General features: G+C 53.8%; 2 protein-coding genes across 2 annotated transcripts in view; both read left to right on the top strand.

The window, feature by feature from the left end:
* NLK (nemo like kinase) overlaps nt 1–24,239 on the top strand; it is a 543,928-nt gene that overhangs the window by 344,391 nt on the left and 175,298 nt on the right. The gene's annotated exons all lie outside the window — the stretch shown is intronic.
* Nucleotides 1–24,239, top strand: part of SGSM2 (small G protein signaling modulator 2) — a 131,580-nt gene that overhangs the window by 80,722 nt on the left and 26,619 nt on the right. Inside the window, exons 4-8 of the mRNA XM_048519335.1 lie at nt 1,823–1,859; nt 4,006–4,130; nt 6,833–6,900; nt 9,302–9,465; nt 9,982–10,114. Of these exons, the coding sequence (XP_048375292.1) occupies nt 1,823–1,859; nt 4,006–4,130; nt 6,833–6,900; nt 9,302–9,465; nt 9,982–10,114 (527 nt within the window). The remainder of the gene's footprint in view (nt 1–1,822; nt 1,860–4,005; nt 4,131–6,832; nt 6,901–9,301; nt 9,466–9,981; nt 10,115–24,239) is intronic.

The raw sequence follows: 24,239 nt of genomic DNA, 5'->3' as shown, positions 1-24,239 counted from the left end.
CCCACCCCCCCCCCCCCCCACCCCCCCCCCCCCCCACCCCCCCCCCCCCCCACCCCCCCCCCCCCCCACCCCCCCCCCCCCCCACCCCCCCCCCCCCCCACCCCCCCCCCCCCCCACCCCCCCCCCCCCCCACCCCCCCCCCCCCCCACCCCCCCCCCCCCCCACCCCCCCCCCCCCCCACCCCCCCCCCCCCCCACCCCCCCCCCCCCCCACCCCCCCCCCCCCCCACCCCCCCCCCCCCCCACCCCCCCCCCCCCCCACCCCCCCCCCCCCCCACCCCCCCCCCCCCCCACCCCCCCCCCCCCCCACCCCCCCCCCCCCCCACCCCCCCCCCCCCCCACCCCCCCCCCCCCCCACCCCCCCCCCCCCCCACCCCCCCCCCCCCCCACCCCCCCCCCCCCCCACCCCCCCCCCCCCCCACCCCCCCCCCCCCCCACCCCCCCCCCCCCCCACCCCCCCCCCCCCCCACCCCCCCCCCCCCCCACCCCCCCCCCCCCCCACCCCCCCCCCCCCCCACCCCCCCCCCCCCCCACCCCCCCCCCCCCCCACCCCCCCCCCCCCCCACCCCCCCCCCCCCCCACCCCCCCCCCCCCCCACCCCCCCCCCCCCCCACCCCCCCCCCCCCCCACCCCCCCCCCCCCCCACCCCCCCCCCCCCCCACCCCCCCCCCCCCCCACCCCCCCCCCCCCCCACCCCCCCCCCCCCCCACCCCCCCCCCCCCCCACCCCCCCCCCCCCCCACCCCCCCCCCCCCCCACCCCCCCCCCCCCCCACCCCCCCCCCCCCCCACCCCCCCCCCCCCCCACCCCCCCCCCCCCCCACCCCCCCCCCCCCCCACCCCCCCCCCCCCCCACCCCCCCCCCCCCCCACCCCCCCCCCCCCCCACCCCCCCCCCCCCCCACCCCCCCCCCCCCCCACCCCCCCCCCCCCCCACCCCCCCCCCCCCCCACCCCCCCCCCCCCCCACCCCCCCCCCCCCCCACCCCCCCCCCCCCCCACCCCCCCCCCCCCCCACCCCCCCCCCCCCCCACCCCCCCCCCCCCCCACCCCCCCCCCCCCCCACCCCCCCCCCCCCCCACCCCCCCCCCCCCCCACCCCCCCCCCCCCCCACCCCCCCCCCCCTCCACCCCCCCCCCCCCCCACCCCCCCCCCCCCCCCCCCCCCCCCCCCCCCCCCCCCCCCCCACCCCACCTCCCCCCCCCCCCAAATGGTCTAGCCTTAAAAGAGAATCGGAAAGGTGGGGGGAAGTGAGCCCTGGGACCCCGGTGGATCATTCCTCCACAAAAAGGTCCAGGAAGGTGTGGTGTAAATTCACACCTCTCCTGTCCTCTTGTTGTGGAAAAAGGTGACGCTTTAGCCATGAGGATGGCGGCCCCCATGGTCTTTCCTTTTCCGGTGTGGGACCTACGGGGATCTATCTTAAGTGTGTGTGGCCGTGGCCGTTTGCTTTTGTGGGGAGCCAGGGAAGTGGCTGCTGATTCCAAAACGTGCTCCACAATTTTTTTAGGTGCTTTGGAGACTTTGCAGGCTGAGGTGCCGTGTCAAGTACCTCCTCATCCAATGTCTCCATGACCCAGGGTGGAAATTAAGCTGCAGCATTTCAGTCCCCCTCCACTGACTCATTCAGATTAATTACTCATTCCGATAACCCCCCCCCCCCCCCCCCGTCCCTGTGTCTTTATGACTCGTGCCCTTACATATTTCCTCTTCTCCCCTATCTGGCTCATAGCTTAATTTTGATGAGAAAGCCACGGACTCCCACTTGGCTCGTCAAGCCGATCTTGATATTGAGCACTTCTTAAAGTAAAACTGAGAGGCTGATTGATGTGAGCTGCATCTGAGCCCCCGCGGGACAGGGCTGGTGAGGAAAAGAGTCCGCGGGTTCCTTCCCTGGGTGGAATTTCTCTGCCACCAGCCAGGGCAGAACCAAGCTTCGTCCTGCATTCCCCCCCCCCCCCCCTGCAAATCCATTGTGGAATCAGCTGCACTGGAAGAGGAGAGAACACAGGCTTAGGAAGGAAGGAATACAGCCATGATCATGGCCCAGGGAGGAAGGAAGACAGGTGACAGGAAAGAGGTGCCAAGAGGAGAAACGGAGGAGAGCGGCGGGGAAGGAAGGGAAACGGGCAGAGGGTGGGGAAGGGGGAGGAGGAGGAAACGACAGGAATCTAATACTGCTGTTGGTTTTCTGTTTTGCTTTCTTTCGCTGTCAAGTCACAGCTGACTGACGCCAACCACGGGAGGGGTTTTCCAGGCAAGAGACATGGAGAGCTGCCATTGGCTGCCTCCATCTCACAAGACTGGCATTCCTTGGAGGTCTCCCATCCAAATGCCAGCCAGGGTGAAGGTTGAGAATGTGTTACTGCCCACCGAGGTCGCCTAGAAAGCTGCCGTGGTGTTTGTGCGGATTTGAACCTGGGTTTCCCAGTGTGGACTCCCGCGTGCATTGCAGCAAGCGGCAGCACTTGGTAGCATGGGGGACGACCTTCTGGATGAATGGGTTCAATGAATGGGTGGCGTCTGAACATGTCCTTGCTTCATGAATGATCAGGACCTTTCATCAAGCTTACCTGGACAAACCAGGGGGAGGGGCTTAAAGGGAGCGGGATGTTAGGAGCTGGACTGCAGTCCACGGCAGTTGGAAGAGTTGGGGAGAGCTGAATGCAGGATTGGGTGGAACGGGTTGTCGCTAGGTGTTGCTCTGCCGCCACGCCAGCCTATAACTGTCAAAGCAGAAGAGCCCGATCACTGATTGGCCGTGATCGTGACGTTTAGCAGATAAAGGTCGGAGCTGAGGGGCGGAGCTCTCAGTCCTGGCACCTTGGCGCTCTTTAGGAAAGTACCTTAACTCAACAAAGCCGCTGGAGAAATCTGGGGCGTGGTTGAGTGGAATTGATCCTAACCCCCAGGTCCTAGTCTGACAGTTTAACGACCGCACCCCTGTTTCTCTTCCCTCCTCAATTTCAATCTGTTTCTTCTGTAAAGAAACGAACCACTTCTTTCTTAAATCTCCACTTAAATTGTCCAGCTGCAGAGAAGGCCCTTGTTCTGCGCCACAAAATGTGTCCACCTGTCAGCATAACTCTTGGTGACCCCCCCTCCCCAGGATCACCCCTCCAGAAACTCCCACCTTCGTGCTGAACTGCAGACTCTTCCTCCCTTGGCAGTGGTTGCGGGTGGAGTTGGCCAAGATTGGTGGGATTGGTGGGAACGGTCATGGGGATGTCTCGGGGCAAGCAGTAGACTTTGCTGCCCTTGCATCCCCATTAAACAGTGAAAGATGGGGGTTCCTGCTGTGATAATAGGCAGCGAGAGTTGGGATGCAGCCGTGCCAGCGAGCCAAGCTTCAGCAGTGCTGGTGACCATTTAGAGAAGGGCTTTTAATCGCTTGGCTTAGATGATATGGCCATATTTACAACCCTCTAAGATAGGCTGTGGCCCCTGTTGGTGTGTCTCCCCCCACGCTGTTTGATTCATCTTCCTTCTAAAAGTACTTTTCCTGCTCCTTCCTCCAAGAAAACATTTAAAACATCAGATCCTCTGAAGATGCTGCCAGCCACAGATGCAGGCGAAATGTCAGGAGAGAATGCTGCTGCAACACGGCCCTACAGCCCGGGAACCACACGGCACCCAAATTTAAAACCCTGTTTTGCATTATTATTGCTTTGTGTGAATTAAATATACAATGTTGACTTCACTGGGCTTAGAAGAGCGTAACTCTGCTTAGAGCTGCCTTGTTAGCCGGACACCTGTCTGGCCACTACACAAGCAGTTAGCAATTTGGTTTAAAAGGGGCAAAAGATGGAGAGAATGAAAATGACTGAACTCCCAAAATCAGTTTCCTCAGGAAACAGACAAGTGTCAGGGGATCCTCTCGCAAGGCCTCTGGGCTGTGGGATATTAGACAAATAATTGATGGAAATGTTTGGGTAGCCCCTGGGGCTTTTTGGGGTGACTTCCTAATTTCTGACTCTTCTCTCACTCCCCCTTGGCTCCCTTTAAAACAGAAAGACGACATGGAGGCCCTCCCCGGCTACCTCTCCCTTCATCAGTCCACCGATTCTTTGACTTTAAAATGGACGCCAAACCAGCTCATGAATGGGACTCTGGGAGATTCGGAGCTTGAGAAAAGGTAATGGGTGCTTGTGTGGTTTCCCCCGGTTAAATAATAGATGGTAAAAAAGAGACACAACCTCACACATTCCCCTTATCACAGTTCAGTAGGACATTGAATGACCGGGGTCAGTCCACAGCCCAGATGTTTTACCTAAACCTCCTGGCTCACTCTCTGGGAGTTCCATGAGGGTCATATTTCTTTTCTTGGGAGAACTCTGAACCCTACTCAACCTGGCTCCTGTTTTTTTAATTAAGATTTTATTTTTTAATGAGTATAAACAGAACATAAAAGAAAAACTTAAAATAATATCACAACAAAAGTCACAGTTACATCATAAAAAGAGAAGAAAAATACACATGTAATATAATAGAGAAGGGCAACGAGGATGGTTGAGGGATTGGAGCACCTTCCCTATGAGGAGAGGCTGCAGCGTTTGGGACTCTTTAGTTTGGAGAGGAGACGTCTGAGGGGGGATATGATTGAAGTTTATAAAATTATGCATGGGGTAGAAAATGTTGACAGAGAGAAATTTTTCTCTCTTTCTCACAATACTAGAACTAGGGGGCATTCATTAAAGATGCTGGGGGGAAGAATTAGGACTAATAAAAGGAAACACTTCTTCACGCAACGTGTGATTGGTGTTTGGAATATGCTGCCACAGGAGGTGGTGATGGCCACTAAACTCCTGGATAGGCAATTTTAAAAAAAGGGGCTTCTCGGACATATTTATGGAGGAGAGAAGTTCGGATTTATGGCTACTCCATCTTGGATCCTCCTTGATCTGAGATTGCAAATGCCTTAGCAGACCAGGTGCTCAGGAGCAGCAGCAGCAGAAGGCCATTGCTTTCACCTCCTGCATGTGAACTCCCAAAGGCACCTGGTGGGCCACTGCGAGTAGCAGAGTGCTGGACTAGATGGACTCTGGTCTGATCCAGCAGGCTCTTTCTTATGTTCTTATGTTCTTAATAAACTATAATAACAATTATGAGCAGCAAATAGAGATACAATAATGATCATTGAATGGTGATTACCATTATAATAAATCTCAGCATAAAACATAAGATACCCAATGCAATATTTGATAAACACATAATGTTGTGCAGTATTATGTGATATAATAAAATAGAATAGATAAAATGCTTGCAATGGAGATTACTAGTGTAAATTCCTAAAAGTTTCTAACAGTACTTCCTGAGTGGTTTCTTCCTTTAAATACTTTTCAGTACAGTATATCATGATAATTATTAATAATTCATATTTATATTCATAATTAATATCAACAACCTCCTTTTTACTCCTCTTTTAAAAAGAATAACATCAGTGATACGCTTTCCATTAATCCTGAAGTTTTGAACTTGGTCTTTTATTCACACTGTTTGTTAGTTTTGTAATTGCTGCCTATTTGGCCAGCTTGTTTTCCTGGTCCTCCTGGCCGAAGCTCAGCTGCTTCCCATTTTGCTGCAAATGGGCTCAGAGTTCAGGGAAGAATGACAGTGGGGTAGAGCTCCCCCCCCCCCCAAGCAGCTTGGTTGAGGGGAATCCCCTTGGGGACCACCATTCCTGGATGACTGGGTGCAGATGTGAAGCCAAACTCTGACCAGTGAATGATGCTGGTGGAAAATCTGAGGTTCTCTTCGGGGATCCACCTTTCCTCACTGGCCAGTTCCTTCCTTCTCGCTTTCATGGCAATTAGTGTTTGTCCTGACATTCCTATGGATGAAGTCTGGTTTGTGCAGGCTCCACTCAAGAGCAGAAGACAACCCTGCTGCGTCTGACCAGTGGTCCACGTGGCCTTCTTTCACGCAGTGCTCAAAGGGACCTCTGATGGAGACCTGCAGAGGCGCTGCCAGCTGCACCGGCCTTGAGGGACCAGCTTCATGGGTGTTTGTATGTGTGGTTCAACGGCCCTGAAGACCCAACGAACGAGGCACAGAAGCGGAGGCCTTTCCCCAGCTGGACACTGGCATTCAGAGGCTCCCTTTGGCCACTGTGACCAGTAGCCGCTGATAGACGACTCCTCTATGAAATTGGCCAACCCCGCTTTAAAGCCACCTCTGCTCGTGGCTGCAACTAGCCCCACCCACAGTGATTTCCGCAATTCAGTGACTTGTTGAGCAAAGAGGTATCTCCTGTCTACTCTGAATCTATTGCCCATCAGTTTCATTGGGTGTTTCCAAGATTATTATGAGATGGAGAAAACCACACAAACTGTGGATCACTCCGTCAAATGTGATGGTGAACTGTGGTTGCCTGCAAAGCAGGAGGCAACTGGAAAGCTTGCAATGTGCCAGGAAAGAGGCCTGAAACTCCTTCACCTGATACCAAACTAGGGTGGAGCCTGAAGATGGTGGGGTTGGGGGAGGGGAGGGTATGGTGCCACACAGGACCCCCTCCAAAGGAACCGTTTTCTCCAAGGGAACTGATTTCTTCCATTTGGCAGTCAGTGGAATTCCTGGCGATAGCGAGGTCCCACCCGTCATTTGGCGACCCTGTGCAAACCGTGGTTGGGTATTATGTGTGAGATGAAATGTTGTCTTCTTAGCTGCATTTAAACTTCATCCATTCTTCATGCTGCCTTTAAAGAAGTCATCGAGTCTCAATCAGGAAAAAGGATTGTGAAGGTGTGTGCTTGTAGGGGGTTCATGTGTTGCTATCCTGAGATAACTGCAGAACCAGCACCTCCAATTACTGATCACCTTTTGAACTTTGACCTGCAGCGTCTACTGGGATTATGCCTTGATTGTCCCCTTCAGCCAGATTGTCTGCATCCACTGCCACCAACAACGTAAGCCTGCTCTGTTTGATGGGGGGGGGGGGGGGGGGTTGCACTCTCTGGGCTTGGAGATTCCTGGAGAATTGGGGGCAGAACTTGGAGAAGGCGGAGTCTGGGGAATGAAGGGATGGGATGGGATGCCACAGAGTCCACCCCCCCCCATAGGCGCCATTTCCTCCCGAAAAAAGTGATCTCTGTAGGCTGGAGGTCAATTGTAAGTCCAGGAGATCTTCAGACTCTGCATGGATGTTGGCATCCCAGCCCTCGACACATGTGGGCCCTACGGGCCTTTCCTTTGAAGAAGGACTGTTTGTTCAGGTTCAGAACTCGCACTTGGTTGGGTGTTTCAAGTTTAAGCATTCCTCGATGCGCACCATTCCAGACTCATCATGCCCCATCCTCACTCTCCCCTTCCTCCACCCAGCCCTACACAGCCCCAAACACATCAACACGAAGCCCTGGAGTTCAGCATCGCCACAGCTCTAGAGTAGAAGCGGTCTCTAAGCCTCTTTGTCCTAGTTTTGATAGACCTGTATTGTCTGCCGGATGGCAACAGTTCAAAAAGAGAGTGTGCTGGATGAGACGGGTCTCTCGGAATATTTTGGGCTTTCTTTAGGCTTCGGGAATTATAGAGGGGAGAGGGCAGCCGCATAACCTTCAAGCGCGAGTAGTGATCACTCCTTTGGAGCTCTTCCTATTCCTGCTTTACTGTGCAACTGTGGAGAAACCATACACAGATGCAGTAGGTTAAGACACTCTCTATAGCACAGCGGTAAAAGGACACCAGGAGTTTCCATCCAGTTGTTGTTTCCTTAAAAGTCTCAGATAGCTCAGTCTTTGCTGGGCCTTCTTAACCACCGCGGCAGTCTGTACGCCCCAGGTCAAGTCCTCTTTAATCATGACACTCAGAAATTTAAAACTAGCCACCCGCTCTACTTGATCTCCATTTATAGTCAAGGGCTGAATTTCTGAGCTATTCCTTCTATAGTCCACTATAAGCTCCTTTGCCTTGTTAGTATTAAGAACCAGGTTATTTTCCCTGCACCATGAGAGCAGTCGGTCCCACTCTTAACCTCGACATATAGGGCAGACTCATCCCCCTCCAGAGATGAGCCCCACCACCGTTGTGTCATCGAGCAGCTCAGCTTGCTTTGTGCCACCAGTAGTGGAAGGCTCTTGGCGGAAGTGTGGCCAGCGACTCAGCCAGGACGGCGGGAAGGAGTCGGTTTGAACGGAGCTCCTCTGCGGGTGCTTTTGTGGCTGAGTTCTTTCTCTCTGGGCCTGCGTGTGGCCTTGCAGAGTCAGGAGCTCCTCCATCCTCCACACCTGTTGGATGCTAGTCAGGCAGACTTTAGACTGAACAGAGGGCTCCTGGGAAGGACTCTGTGGGCCTGCAGGTGGGTAACACCACCATGGCCACTGCCTGAAGGCACTTATTGCTCCAGAAAGATGTCCAGATTTTGGGGATGAGGTTTTTTTTTTGGGGGGGGGGGGTTCACAGAGGTGGTGACATCCTGTCTGACTGGCTTGAGAAGAGATGGGCTTTGTTGTGGGGAAGGTGGAACGCAGCAGAGTCTTGTGTACATGAAAGGAGGGGGGTGGAGGTCCTCCAGGGAACCACAAGCTCAGGCCAGACAGGGCTGCTGAGGGAGACCCTCTTTTCTGAAGGGGCTTCTTCTGGCCACAGCGCCCTGCTCAGACTTTTCTTCCGGGACAGACTACAGCTGGCTGCCTCAGCCGGCCCGGCGGCTCGGCCTGGCCCTCCCCTTTCCTGTCAAGCTGGTTAGTTCCCAAATGAAGCTCTTGCATCAGTTCAGCATCCTCACTGCTGCCTGGGCACTCTTCCAACTTTGTCTTGGAAGGGTCACACAACAGGCTCATTCCGCACATGCAGAATAATGCGCTTTCAAACTGCTTTCAGTGCTCTTTGAAGCTGTGCGGAATGGCAAAATCCACTTGCAAACAGTTGTGAAAGTGGTTTGAAAATGCAATATTTTGCGTGTGCGGAAGGGGCCACAGAGAAACAGGCCTGACTAGAAGCACTGGCTATTTACAAGCAGGTTGTAACTGAAACATGTGCAGAATCTCTCGACCAGTGAGGCCCTCACACCAAGCGGGCCCTGGGTTCAAATTGCCTCTCACAGGAACATCTAGTCAAAATCTATCACCCTAACCTACCTCGTAGGGCTGTTATTAGAATAAGCCGTGGGGCAGCATATAACTGTTTGGAGGCTATGGCGGCTTCTTCATAGAGCACAGAAGAGCACAGAAGGCCCACTCATCCCAGGGGAGATTTTTTGAAATAGGAAGAGTAGGGTGAAAACAAGGGAATACAATTCTACGCTGTTGTCTTTTTTATTTAAAGGAAGCACAACTACCCAGGAAATGTCCCTTTCCTTTTTCCCCCCCGCAGCAGAAAGAGGTGGTATCTTGGTGCTGGTGAGCCAGGATGGCATCCAGAGACCCCCCCTTCATTTCCCACCTGGGGGACACCTCCTCGCCTTCCTCTCCTGCCTCGAGAATGGCCTCTTGCCTCGTGGACAGCTGGAGCCTCCCCTGTGGTCGCAACAGGGAAAGGTATCTCCCGCCTTGGCATGGATGTCTTCCTGGAGGGAGTCTGGAACGGGATCCAGTCTCAGACTCTCTCAGACGGCTCTCTCAGTGCCAGGAGTTGGGCACAGCGCTGGGGTCCATTGCATGTATTTGCCCCAGAACATGAAAGTGCCACAGACCTAGCTGCCACGGTTCAGAAGCAGGGTCCTAGGCTTTTTCTAGTTTAGCATTCTGCTTCCAGCTGTGGCCAGATGCCTCTGGGAAGCCCACCGGTCGGGAGTCCCAGCATTCACAGGGAGGCAGGAGGGCCCCTTTGGTCGAGGCAGCTTCCTCTAATGACCCTCCCTCCGTCCCGTGCCGTTGGGCGTCCCATACCTGGTTCATGCAATATGTGAAGCAACTTTCTTTTGTCGATCAGTAAAATTCATTGGGAGACCCTGAGCTCTGGTATTGGGCAAGAGGAAGGGAAATGGCTGTCCGTTTTGTGCAAGCTTCACACCTTGCTGAGTTTCTTGTTTTCTTCTCCCCACACCCTCACAGGGCAAAGTTTTCCCAAAGCTTCGGAAACGGAACAGCCACAACAGGTCTGTGGATCTGGAAGAACTGCCTGTGGTGGCAGCTGCTACTGATTATGTCTTCAGAATTATTTACCCGGGGCACAGACATGAAAACAGTAAGAGATTTCTGGGGTTGATTTTCTGTCTGCAAGGGAAGGAGAGTGCCAGAGTTTTAGGCACTGTTTGGCTGGGAGAGGGGCTATCTGTAGCCATACTTAGTTATGTCCCCTGGCCCATCCAGCTGGCTATGACTGCTCCCATATCCCAGTGTTATCTACAGAAGCAGCTTCCCAAAGTCTGAGGCTGTGGCAGGGACGTAGGTATAGATTTTTTATGGGGTGGGTTCGGGGGGGCCACGCCCCACTCATCCCTGGGGGCATAGTCCCGCCTCCCCAAGCCCTGCCTTCAGCCTGCAAGCCAGCCATGCACACCCCTAGAGTAAGTTGCAAGGGCAGCTGCACTTACGGAGGCGCCCCCAGCCAGATGGGCGACTGAAGGGACACGGAATAAGAGAGCGGCTGCCTGCCCACGTGGGTTTGGGAGGGCAGGAGAGTGAGAAGCTGCCCCGCGCAGGGCACTACTTCTCCGGGGGGTAGCGGCAGGTGACAGCAGGCGCCAGATGAGGGAAGGAGGGGAAAGGACGCTGGAGGGAGGGAGGGGGCGCGCTTGTCACGTCCCTAGTGCAACTTGCCACCGTTGGCATTGCCGCTGCCCAAGCAGGCGGGATAGACAGTGGCGGCGACACCAACGACCTCTTCCATGCCCCCTCCTTCATGCCTCCCTCCGGCGTCCTTTCCCCTCCTTCCCTCGTCTGGCGCCTGCTGTCACCTGCCGCTACCCCCCGGAGAAGTAGCATCCTGCGTGGGGCAGCTTCTTGCTCTCCTGCCCTTCCACGCCCAGGTGGGCAGGCAGCCACTCTCTCCTTCCGTGTCCCTTCAGTCGCCCGTCTGGCTGGGGGCGCCCTTGCAACTTACTCTGTCCATCAGCTTGCATGGCTGGCTTGCTCTGTCTTGTGCCCGCCCCCGCCGGAGATGCAATGGGGGGTTAACCCAAGAACCCCCCCTTTACCTATGTCCCTGGGCTGAGGTCTTCCCCGGCCCTTCTCCCTGAGATGCTTTGAACTGGAGACCCCAGGGACTGAATCGGGAACCTGGTTAGATCTCTGAATTTTGTCCCAATAATGAGACTCTGCTTATTCTATCGGTAGCTGGTAACTGCAGTGAGCCACCTGGCTGGCAGCCCAGAGACAAGATAATTAAACAATTACTGTTTCCCAGGATGCTGGCTTGCCAGACTCCAGCTAGGGGAGGCCTAGTTGTCTAAAAGCAGCAAGGAAGCCATGAACCTAAGTGAGGATAGTTACAGATCAGACAGAATATAGATCAAACAGCAAACAGCAATGCTTAAATTAATGCAAAGGCCCGATCCCGACATTCCTCCCACCTTAAGGCCCCTCAACCCCTGGGACGCTGAGGGCAGGCTGTGTGGGATGCTTTAATCAACCGGGGGCCTTTCACGTGAGCGGAGTCCACCCACGCGTCTCCTGTTGGAAAATGAACCAGGAAAGGGAATACGGCAAATGACCGCCATAGAGCGGAGAATCCACGATAGAAGCCTGTAAGGAACCAGAAAAGTCCAGGCCAACAATAACTTTAAAAGCTCTTTATTGACTGGCATTCATGATCTTCTACAGACAATGTGGAATCTGATCAGACTCCCCCCAGCTGCCGCTTTTACAGGCAATGTTTTCCCGCGGAAACTCCAGCCCAAAACAACCCTGCTTTCCCACCAATACAGAAATTCACACAATATAGAAGCCAGAGATGGCAAGCACGCAGCAAGGTTAAGAAGGAGATACGAACTGGTCTGGGCACAACGCCCAGATGAAGGAATGTAGACTCAAGGTTGACTTCAGACTGTTAGCAAACCGAAACAACCTTACACACTGCCTCCCCAAAGAAAGCCCCTTCTCCTCCCGGTTTGTGAGGGAAAGCCTTATAAAAAACAGCTACAAGGTGGGGGGCCAAAATGTTTTCTGACTACACCCACTGGTCATGGCCGGAGGGATACCCCACCCAAGATACTAAATACTGCAGCCGTTTGCGAAGCAAGCGAGAGTCCAAAACAGCATCAATTTCGTAGTGCTTGTGTCCATCAATCGTGACTGGCGGGGGCTTCGCCGGAGGGCCATGCCAGGCATTGGAATCTGGAGCCCACTTGAGCAAGCTGGAATGAAAAACAGGATGGATGTTGCTTTATGAGGTTGTAGGCAGTTCAATAGGCCCGCAGCAGTAACGCTATTGATCACTTGTGTAATCTAGAAACGTCCCTATGAATTTCTTGCCCAGCTTTTGAGTATCGATGGACATCTCTAAGATTTTTTGTGGACAGATAGACCCACTCTCCCACCTGCAAGGGAAAGTCAGAGCCGATACCGATGCGGCATGCAGTTTCACTGGAGATTCTTGTGCCCGAGTGAGAGCAGTAGTCACAGATTTCCAGCCCTCCACCTGGAGATTGAATCCGAGGAATTAAACTCATGGCGGTGGTGACAAGAAGCGGCTGGTCGGTGAGAAGGGGAAACGGGGGAAACACTTGCCCCATAACCACTTCAAAAGGAGACTTGCCGGTACTGCTGTGCAGGGCATTATTATAAGCATTTCGGCAAAGGGTAACAATTCTACCCAATTATCCTGATGATAGTTGGTGTAGCAACGTAGGTACTGTTCCAATGTTCTGTTGGTCCGTTCCGACTGACCGTCGCTTTGCACGTGGTACGGGGCAGCGACTGCCGGAGTGGTCCTAACAAGCTCAAAAAGGCCTTCCAGAATTTCGAGACGAACTGGGGCCCAAGGTCTGAGATAATTTGAGCGGGGCGGAGTGCAAACGATAGATATGTTGCAGGAATAACTTGGCTAGCTTGGGAGCAGACGGAATGGTGGAACAAGGAACAAAATGCACCTGTTTAGAGAACAAGTCCACCACCACCCATAGTACGGTATTGCCATGACTCTCAGGGAGATCTGTGATAAAGTCCGTGGAAATAACCTGCCAAGGACGAGACGCCAGCTGGATTGGTTGCAATAGCCCATGAGGCTTGCCCACGATAGGTTTTGCCTCAGCACAGACAGGGCAGCCTTTCACGTACATCTCAATGTCTTTGCACATGGTGCGCCACCCAAATTGCCAGCGCAGGAGATGGAGAGTTTTTAGGACCCCGAAATGTCCCGCCTGCTTGGCATCATGGCCAGCCAGCAACACTTCCTTACGAAGCGAGGGAGGGACGTACCAACATTCCCCCCCTGCGCCAAACCCCCTCCTTGAGGCAGAGCAACGCATCGGTATCTTCCGGAGGAACGGGCTGCCGTCCCACCTCCTGCAAATGTTGCATAAGGGGGGTGACAATATCAAGGCTGGAGTGGGGGGTGGAAGGTGTCACGGTGGGTGGATCAGCCTTCGCTTGGGATCTAGTCACGGCCAACCCCAATTGTGATGGTGACAGGACGGTGCGTGGCACAGATCGCAGAGACGGCTCCGCCCCCCTGGGGAGGTGGGACAGGGCGTCTGCTAGCTTGTTGCTGTTCCCGGGAAAGAAATGGACGCTGAAATTGAACCTAGAGAAGAAATCCGCCCAGCGTAATTGTTTGGCGGACATTTTGATTGGGGTAGACAACGCTGACAGGTTTTTATGATCCGACCAAACTTGGAAAGGGTGAAGCGCCCCTTCTAACCAATGTCTCCAAGTGCTAAGGGCTTCTTTAATCGCAGCTGTCTCTTTATCACCAACAGTCCAATTCAGTTCTGGACCTGACAGTTTTCTGGACAATTAAGCACACGGTGTGAGTTTATTAACTTTATTTTTCTGCAACAGAGCCGCCCCTAAAGCCTTGTCTGAAGCATCCACATGAACCACGAAGGGAAGTGCAGGGTCAGGGTGTTTCAGGATGGGCTCAGTGGTGAAAGCTGTTTTTAACTGTTGAAAAGAGAGCTGGCAGGAGGGGGACCAATGCAGGGGGGCTCCTGGTTTAGTAGCTAATGGCCCACGACCTTTGGTGCATAGGAGATCAGTAAGAGGTAATGCCAGCTCCCCAAATTGGGGAATGAAGTCACGGTAGAAATTAGCAAAGCCTAAAAGTGATTGCAGTTTCCGGCGCGTAGTGGGCACCGGCCAATTGACAACCGCCGAGACTTTATTCGGATCCATCTCTAAGCCTTCAGCGGAGATCCGATATCCTAAATAATCCATTTTTTGCTGATGGAAAGCGCATTTGGAGAGTTAAACAAACAAGGAGTTGTCGAGGAGATGTTGCAATACAGTTCTAACCAGACTGACGTGCTCCTCCTCTGTTTGCGAGTATATGAGAACATCATCTAACTACACGACAACTCCTTTAAACAATAAATCTTGCAGCACCTCGTTGATAAGAGACATGAAAGCCCCTGGGGCTCCGTTTAACCCGAAGGGCATTACGAGATATTCATATTGGCCAAATTTAGTATTGAAAGCAGTGAGATGTTCATAACCTTCAGCTATGCGTACCCGATAATAGGCTTCTCTCAGATCCAGTTTTGTAAAGATGCGCCCAGATCCGAGCGCATCCAAAAGATCCTTGATGAGGGGCAAGGGGTATTTGTTGGAGACTGATACAGCGTTTAAACTTCTATAGTCCGGAGCCCTTCGGGGATCGAGCGGTATAGAAATTGAAATAATAAATTAATAAATAAATAAATAAATAAATAAATAAATAAATAAATAAACGAAGAGAGCCATCCTCTTTCTTCACAAACAATACCGGTGCTGCCTAAGTGCTTTTGGTGGCCCTCCGAATGAAGCCTCGAGCCAAGTTTTTGTCTAAAAAGGCTCGCAATTCCTTCTCCTCGGAGGGGCTCATTTGATATATTCTGCCCTTGGGCAGTTTGGCCCCCGGAACAAGAGTGATCTTACAATCAGTGTCTCTATGGGGCGGCAGTTGATCACACTCCCCTTCCTCAAAAACCTTGGCCAAATCCCAATAGTCTTTCGGAACCCCAGGTAATTCGGGAGGGGGTGCCACCTCCAGCGCCAAAGAGGCGAGGGGTTCAAGGGGAGGTTCACCTTCATGCATATAATCCCCACAGGGTGGATCAGTAAACCGGACTATGCATTCGCTCCATTTGATGGTGGGTTCGTGGGTCTCTAGCCATGATATTCCTAAAACTATAGGGTATTGAGCCACCGGGGCTAGAATGAAGCAGTGTCTCTCCCAGTGCTCGGCACAACGAAGTAGCACTGGTTCAGTCCGGAAGCGGGCTGGGCCTTCTCCCCCTAGGGGGCTTCCGTCCATTTGAGTGAACGGGATAGGTTTGGCTAGGAGCACCCGGTTCAAACCCAATTGTTCAGCTACTTGGGGCCGCATAAGACAATGAGAACAACCTGAGTTTACGAGTGCAGGGGCTAAAATACGGGTATTCTTGACTGGGTTGGCCAGGGTAGTCATCAAAGTAATGGGGGCGCCCCTTCACTCTCACCGCATCTGGAGCAGGGGTGGCCTCCTCATGAGGCGCAGAGGAAAATCCGAAAGCGTCTGGGGCATCCTCTTCCACCTCCAGACCATCTGGGTCGCCTTCCACCAATGCCTGCGATGATCCCTGTGTAGCTTTACCTCCCGATTTGCGTGGAGGTTTGATGGCTGGTTTGCGCGTCGGACCCGATCCAGTTGGTTTGGGTTTCTTTGGGCAGTTGGCAGCTATGTGGCCGGCCTCCCCGCAGTAGAGGCAGAGACCCAGGTGTCAGCAACGTTCAGAGACGGTTTCTGAGACGGATGTTCCGCCGGCCGACTTCTTGGCTGGAGCACTGGGTGGCTTTGGTGGCTGGACTTTGGCTGACGCACTGCCGGAGCGTAGAAGGCGCGTTGCGATCTGGCCTCCCACTTCAATCCATCCAGCCACCGTGCGAGGTTCTTGATGCAATACAGCCCATTCACGGATCTTGGGATCAATGCCTTTGAAGAAATACTCGCATTTCATACGGTCGGGCCAATCCGTAATCTTGCTGGCTGCTGCACGGAACTGGCGAGCATATTCTGCAAAGGGACGGTTACCCTGCTTGATGGTTTTTAGGAGTTTCTTAGCTTTGGTGGACGCATCCCTATCTTCGAAACGCAGCTGAAGTCCACGGAGGAGCGCTGCCACAGAATGTAGTTCTTCAGCGTCCTGCTCGAACAACTCTACGAACCATTCGGCCGCATCACCATCCAGCACGGATCCAATGTCTCTAACTTTCTCACGCTCGGAACGATAGAGATCATTGAAATCTTGCATGTGGGCATCCAATTGGAGAATAAAGTAGGGCAACTTGGATGCAGAACCATCAAAACGAGCTGGTATACGCGGTCTCGGGTAGGCTCGACCAGGGAATGGAGCTGGAGGAGGCGCCGGCATAACCGCGGGCACTGGAATCGGAGCCAGTTGGACACGTTGGGCCGGACGCTGTGCAGCTGCTGCCGGTTGACGACGGGGTTCAGGCTGGATTTCTGGCTGCATGTGTAGGGGAGCGGGACCTCCCGTCTACATTGCCCGTCGGGGTTCCCCGCCCTGCCTGGCATGAGCCTCCAAAGCCAGGAGTTCTCTCTCCCTACGAGCAAGCGCTGCTCTTTGCTTTCTTCGCGATCACGTAGGAGTCTTTGCTGTTCAGATCTTTGCAGAGCAGCGTCCACTTCCCCTTGATCCCAAAGAGCCCTGAGGGTCAGTTTTTCCCGTGACAACTCATGTCTGGATTGCTCAGCGAGTAAACGTAGCTGTCTCTCCTGCTTGTCCTTCGACATCTTGTTAGAAGGATTGATCGATAGCAAAGCTTCCTTCTCCCTCTCCAACTTCCTCTCCGCTTAGGGGAAGCCCGGCGAGTTGGCTGTTGGAGATGGTCATCTGGGGGAGAGTCGTGGGATTGCTGCCACTCTTGGACCCGCTGCCATCTAATATTTTCCAGGTCCTCCTGTTGATTTTCACGTTGGAAACCGAGATCCTCCTGGCCAATTGGCTCTTCTAGTCCCACATCTCCGGATGAGTCAGTTGGATCCTCAGGTTCCTCCGCTTCTCGGTCGTCCAGAAATGTTAGTTTGAGTCGAGATCCATGCCTGGGTTCTCCCACCTCATGTTCTTGAACGGTGGTCAGCAACTCAACCATGTCACCCGTATGGGGAGCAGCGAAATCAAGGGATTCCCAGATCGGCACGACGCGTTCGGACGTCTTGGGTCTCGCCCCAGTGCTCTGCCAATACTCCACAGGAGGAGGATCCTCCATGTAACGGTCCAGGAAACGTTCCAACGATTCACCAGCAGTCCCGTGAATTGTTGATAATCCAATTTCCTCTGTGACCTTGTGCATTACAGGTTTGTAATCCACACGTTGGCGGGTGGTGATGTACCTCTCAGGTGGGGCACGATCCATACACATCCCTCCACCAAGATCTACGATCTCCCGTCGCGCCCCGAGACACTCGGCCGAGACGGGCCACCAGGGTAGCTTGGTCAACTTGTTCCTGAAGTTGCAGGAAAGCCATGCTGCGACTAAGCTGAGGTCTGGAAAGGGAAACCAAGGAGATAGACTCCGAGGGATCCCTAGGAACAGTGGACGCAGGGTGAAGTGAACCAGAGCCCTCTTTGGGGGCTACCGGCTGCTCTTCATATTCCGAATTCATTGGGCCCGTAAATCCCAACTTCTGCATGTCAAAGGACACCAGAGTTCAATCAGGAGAAAACTAATAGAAGAAAGATGTGAGATTTCGCATAATGTAAGGAACCAGAAAAGTCCAGGCCAACAGTAACTTTAAATGCTCTTTATTGACTGGCATTCATGATCTTCTACAGACAATGCGAAATCTGGCCAGACTCTCCCCAGTAGCCGCTTTTACAGGCAATGTTTTTCCGCGGAAATCCCAGCCCAAAACAACCCTGCTTTCCCACCAATACAGAAATTCACACAATATAGAAGCCAGAGATGGCAAGCATGCAGCAAGGTTAAGAAGGAGATACGAACTGGTCTGGGCACAACTGGTCTAGACTCAAGGTTGACTTCAGACTGTTAGCAAACCGAAACAACCTTACAAAGCCACTTCGTGATGCAAATCTTCTCCAATCCACTTGGGGGGGGGGGGGCACGGGCAGACTTGGATGCCAACGGTCCTCCAGGGATGTCTTTTCCAGCAAGCTGCAATGGAGCACCGGCTGCGTGCCACCGAAGTCCTTTGGCAAGGCTTGTTTAACAGCAGCAGCATTGATCAAACGTACCACCTTAAGCGGTCCAATGTATTTACGTCCCAGCTTTCGGCTCCCTCCCAGGCCTCTAAGGTTGCAGGTAAACAAATAAGCAGAGTCCCCCACCGCACAAGAACCCGCGGTCTTTTCTGATCAGCTCATTTTTTATAGTCCTCTTTGGCTTGCTGCAGCAAATCCTGGATTACTCCCCAGGAGTCTTGTAAGGAAGTGGGCCAATAATGGCAAACCTGTGGGCTCAGAGGGTTCTTTCCCCACCTGTGGGCTTGCCCTTCTGCCCATACCCTACCTGCAAGGGGCTTCTGCCTGTGTTGTGATGAACAGCATGTTCTGCAAAAGGAAGCAAATCAATCCAATTGTCCTGGTGGTAATTCACATCCCAATGCAAATACGGTTCCATTGCTACAATGAGTCTCTCTGTCTAGACAACCCCTGCTCCACTCCCAACAGTTTCAGAAAGTGCCCCCAAAATCGAGACACAAATTGGGGAACCCTGGGGGTTTCAAGGGGTTGGAGCAGACCAGGTTGCTTCCCCAGGACAATTTTGGCGATTGCCATGGACAGGACACCCCTTGCCATTGGCTTCCACCTCCCTCCGAAGGGTGTGCCACCAGAATTGGCATTGCATCAAGTTCAAGGTTTTTACAGATCCAAAATGCCCAGCTGCCTTTACATCATGACACCCTTGCAACACCTTCAATCGAAGCCCCGAGGGTACATTCAACTTTTGATCATGCCACCACAACCCCCAATCCTCCACCAGCTCCCCTCGACACGTTTCCAGTTCAGGGTCATTTATCACTGCCCACCGCAGTTCACTCTCCAAATCACCCAGTAAGGGGGACAGCAGGGTTTGGGGCGTGGTTTTGGACCCACTCCATGTACATACAGCCAAGCCCAAGTGGGTTGGGGTGCAGACTGTAGACACATTTGACTCTCTCTGTGTAGAGACGGGGGGCAGCCGGGAGAGGGCATTGGCCAGGGAATTCCTTTTCCCCAGGAAGAAATGCAAAGTGAAATTGAATTTAGAAAAGAAATCTGCCCAGCATGGCTGCTTAGCATTAAGTTTACTGGGGGTTTTCAAGGCAGCCAGATTTTTATGATCCGTCCAAACTTCAAAAGGGTACTTGGCTCACTCCAACCAATGCCTCCAGGTTGCTAGGGCTTTCTTTATTACCTCCTTGTTCCCCACTGCCCAATTGATTTTGGTCTCAGTGAACTTCTTGGACAGATATGCACAACGGTAAAGGTTCTCATCCTCCCCCCTCTGAAGGAGTCCCACACCCATGGCGACATCTGAAGCATCCACATGTACTACTAAGGGCTTTTTGGGATCAGCATGCCAGAGTGTAGGGTCAGTAGTAAAAGCTTTCTTGAGCTGGTTAAAAGTGGCTTGGCATTTATCTGACCAATCCAACCAGGTTCCAGGCTTGGCCGCCTGGGTCCCTTTCCCCTTATCTCTGTGAACTCCGGAATGAAATCATGATAGAAATTGGCAAACCCCAGGAATGACTGTAGTTGCTTTCAGGTTTGTGGGGCCTCCTACCCCACCACATCACGGACCTTTTGGGGGTCCTTTTCAAGTCCTGCATGTGACACTCGGTATCCCAGGAAATCCAACTTATCACAATGGAATTAACATTCGGACAATTTAACATACAACTGATTATCCCACAATTGTTGGAGTACCTTCACCAACCGTACATGTTCTTCCATGGTTTCTCAATAAATCAGAACATTTAAATACACCACCGCCACCCGGAAAAGCAAATCATGCACTATTTCATTAATCAGGTTCATAAACACTCCAGGACTCCCGCTGAGCCCAAATGGCATCACCAGATACTTGAATTGTTTAAACTTGATATTAAAAGCCATCAACCATTCTTGCCCCTTAGCAATTCAAACCCAGTAATAAGCCTCTCTCAAGTCCAATTTGGTAAAAATTCTTCCCTGGGACAAACTTCCTAACAAGTTCTTTATCAGAGGCAAGGAGTACTTGTTGGTCATGGATATGGCATTCAATCCCCACTGGTCCGTGCACAGCCGGAGTGTACCATCCTTCTTCTTTCGAAACAGAATGGGGACCGCCAAAGAGGAAGAGGCAGGATGACTAAATCTCCGAGATAAGTTCTTGTCCAAAAATTTCCAAAGCACCTCCTTGGGGCTCATTGCATATAGTCACCCCTTTGGTAACTTCACTCCTGGGACAAGTTCAGTTGGACCGTCAGTCTTGTGATGAGGGGGCAAGACGTCACATGTCCTTTCTTCAAACACCTCCTGAAAGTCTTTGTACTTCTTTGGAATTTGCGGCCCCTCCACGGCCAAAGTTGCAGTCAGCCCATCCCTGGGCAGGATCTGGAGTTTAAAGTCAACTGATGTTTCCAATCATGCAACATGCCACAGGGGGATGCAAAATGCACCAGTCTTTTGCTCCACTGGATGTCTGGGTCATGCTTGGTTACCCAGGCCATTCCCAGGATCACTGGGTACTTTCCTACAAGCACAATAATGAATTGCAAATGCTCCCAGTGGCTCCTGCACCCACCAACACCGGCTCCTATAGGCTGTTGCCGCCCCCCATCATCCGCCCATCAAATTGGAGGGGCTATTTTAGTCAGCGCAATTGGAGCCCCAGTCCTTCAGCTACAGTGGGATGCATAAGGCATTGAGAACACCCGGAATCTATTATTGTTGTTATTGTTGTTGTTAATTCGACTTAATAAACTGCTCTCCCCCAAAGGGCTCAGAGCAATGTACAGACAATAAATACCAAAGTACAAAAACGTTGAATAATATCATTAAAATACTTAAGTCAATAAAAACAGTAGCAGCGATACAACCCACCCACAATTTGGTAAATGGTGTCCAGTTCTAACACTGGGAGGGGATCGGCAGACAGCTGAAGAGAAACAAATTAAGCCCTGCGCATTCATTTTTGTGTCCTCCCTGTCAACAGGAGGATGAAGGGGATAGAAACGACACTCACCTGGTCCTCAGCACCTAGATTCCCAGCCTGGACTTTGGTGCCACTCCCGTTTCCTGCTGGCTCTGGATGGGTCTCCTCCTCGGAAGTTTCCTCTGTTGATCCTTCATCCGTAGAGTCAGGGGACCCCATCACCATCCCTTCTCCGATTGCTGGCTTGACCTTTGATGTTTTTTTCCCCTCGAGGGGCCTTTATGTTGGGGGACTCGAGACCCCGGGGAGATGCCGTCTTCTTGGAACAGGAGGCTCTCAGATGCCCACTTTCTCCACACCACAAGCAACGCCCCAGTCGCTGGTTCTGCTCCATGACTGACTCCTCTTGCTCTCTCACCTGGCAGGCAACTCCCACCCCCCCTCAGCTCGTTGACGGAATCGCTGGACCTCTTTCATCCTTCCCTTGGCATCACCAGCTAGGCAGATCCAGCCCATCAGGGTCCCAGGATCCCCAGCCACAAGAGTCTACTGCAGCACATCTGGTCTAGTCCATCCTTGAACGTATGGATGAACACCCTTTCTGGCCAGCTGGAGAGCTGTCTGAGCTCACTGGCATAGTCATAAGAACATAAGAACAAGCCAGCTGGATCAGACCAGAGTCCATCTAGTCCAGTACTCTGCTACTTGCAGTGGCCCACCAGGTGCCTTTGGGAGCTCACATGCAGGATGTGAAAGCAATGGCCTTCTGCGGCTGTTGCTCCCGATCACCTGGTCGACCACAGAACGTGAACCCTGATTCAGGCGCTGAAGGTGAGCTCAAGCCTTGTCTTCTAGGAACAGACCTTCAAAGTGGCGCCGCAGAGCCAGCATGAACCGGTCCAAACCCCCAGCCCCGGGGCTCGCTCTTCAAAGGGCCCCACGAGCCAAGTGGCAGCTTCTTCCTCGAGGAGGGTGCTGACTTCATACGCCCAACTCAAGCGCCTCTGCCGTCATGCTCATGTACGATTCCACTTGCACGAGGAAGCAGGGGAGTTTCTTGGGGTCCCCATCAAAAGTCGCTTTTAACTCCTCCTCCTTTGCTCACCTGCCCCGCTCTCCCCTCAGTTCTTGGGGTGCAGGGGCCACCTGGTCACCACTTGGGCAGCCTCTCTGACCCCTGGGTCTGTTGCCAGCCCCGCCGGTGCCGCAGGAACTGTGTGCAGGTCCAGCAGTTGCTTCTGTAGGAGCCGGAGGTCTCTCCACGGCGCATCCGGGCCCCGTCGGAGGAGCACCATCTCTCTCGCTTGGCCCCTGCGGACGTACAGCGGGCCCCTCTGCTCAGTCTCCTGTAGCTCAATCCCCTCCCCCAGCATCCTCCATACTGGTTGTCGGAACGGCTCCCGGCCAGGAGGCTTGGTGAGGGGGGGGGCGCGGTAGTGGCTCCCAAGTAAAAGGTCGCACCAGGCTGTCATCCAGTGGTGGGATCCAAAACTGTTAGTAACAGGTTCCCCTGGTGGTGGGATTCAAACTGTGGCATAGCGCCAGTGGGGCTGGGCGGGGCATGACGGGGGCTTGACCGGGCATTCCGGGGGCGGGGCATTCCTGGGCGGGGCTGTGACAAGGACGCAGCTGCTGCGCCAGTCCTTGGGCAGGAAACGAATGCATTCAGGCGCAGGCTGCCACGCACGCCGGTGCACCTCCTGCTAGACTGCTTTGAGTTCTGCGCGCTACTGCTGAGAGGAGGGGTGTAACGAAGGCAAAAATTGTGTGGCAAAATCACCCATTAGTCACCCCCTCTCGGCACACACAAATAATGAGTAACCTACTCTCGGGAACCTGTGAGAACCTGCTGGATCCCACCTCTGGTGTCATCTACCCAGATCGGGGGTGTCCCCGTCCCTCCTGGGTCCCAGCTTGGAGCTGCCTGAGCCACCAGCACCATCTTGTTTGTTTTTTCCACCACCAACTGTAGCCCGACCTAACATGTCAGGATGGCCACGGAGACGGGTTGTGGACCGAACTGGCTGAATGTTGGACCTCTGACTCTTGTCCCAATAATTAGACTCTGGTACTTTGCTCAGTAGCCTTTATGGTTGACAGGCAGGTTGAGCATATCCACGAAGAAGCCAGTTCTGGGGAACCTGGCAGGTTGATGCACATTTCTTGCAGCCAAGTCCCCCCCCCCCCCCCGCTTTCCCAGAACAGAACTTTCTGGCAGAAGATACTTCCGGTCTTCCCCGGGTTGCCAGGTTATTCTTTCAGTGGCTGATAACTGCAGTAGCTGATCACCTGGCCGGCAGCCCAGAGACAAGATAATTCGCCTCCTGCATGCAGAGCAATTGTCGCTGATGCCCAGACTCTCCTCCTAAATATATGAAACACAATAACCTCCCCCCACCTGTCCCAGCCCCTCCTGCTTACAGCCCTTTAGTTGGAGGTGCCCGGGACTGAACCATCAGATGCTCCACAGCCACGGAGAGGCCCCGCGTGGTGGCCTTTGGCTTCTCTTGTGGGATCTGCTTGTGCTCCCTGGAATGTCAGTGCTGGAAAGTGAGTCAGTGAGTCAGGCCCCGTGGCCAGATGGGGATCGTTGGAAGAGCACTTGTTTTGCATGCAGAAGTTGCTGGTTCAATCCCGGGCATCTCTGCTCTCCTCCTGCTTCAAAACCCAGATTCCCTTGTGACCCAGATGACACCAGCTGGATCAGGACCCAACTCTGTCCATGTAGCTCTGGGAGCCTTGACTTCTGGAGCGCCAACACAATCTCCGCCTGATGCAGCAGAAGAACCGCCTTCCGTGCTTGTGCTTGAGGGTTGTTTCCGTGTTGGGGGGGGGGGAGGAGGCTCCTGGGCTGATCTCAGCACACAAGAAAAACCAGGAGACGGCCTGAGCCCCTCCGCTGTCATTTCCCCTCCAACCCAAATGGACCTTTCCAAGTTCACATCATGCGCCTGAATGAGGTTCAGCGGTGGAGCAGGTGCACGACACACTGGAGGCCCTGGGTCCAGGGCTGAGTATTGCCGGAGAAAGGCTCTCAAGCACCAAGAATGCAGCAAGGCCTCTGTCTGCTGGAGCCCCGCAAAGCAGGCAGG

This window comes from Sphaerodactylus townsendi, linkage group LG16, assembly GCF_021028975.2.
Source record: "Sphaerodactylus townsendi isolate TG3544 linkage group LG16, MPM_Stown_v2.3, whole genome shotgun sequence".
Lineage (NCBI taxonomy): Eukaryota > Metazoa > Chordata > Lepidosauria > Squamata > Sphaerodactylidae > Sphaerodactylus > Sphaerodactylus townsendi.
This window is presented reverse-complemented; position numbering and strand designations above follow the sequence as displayed.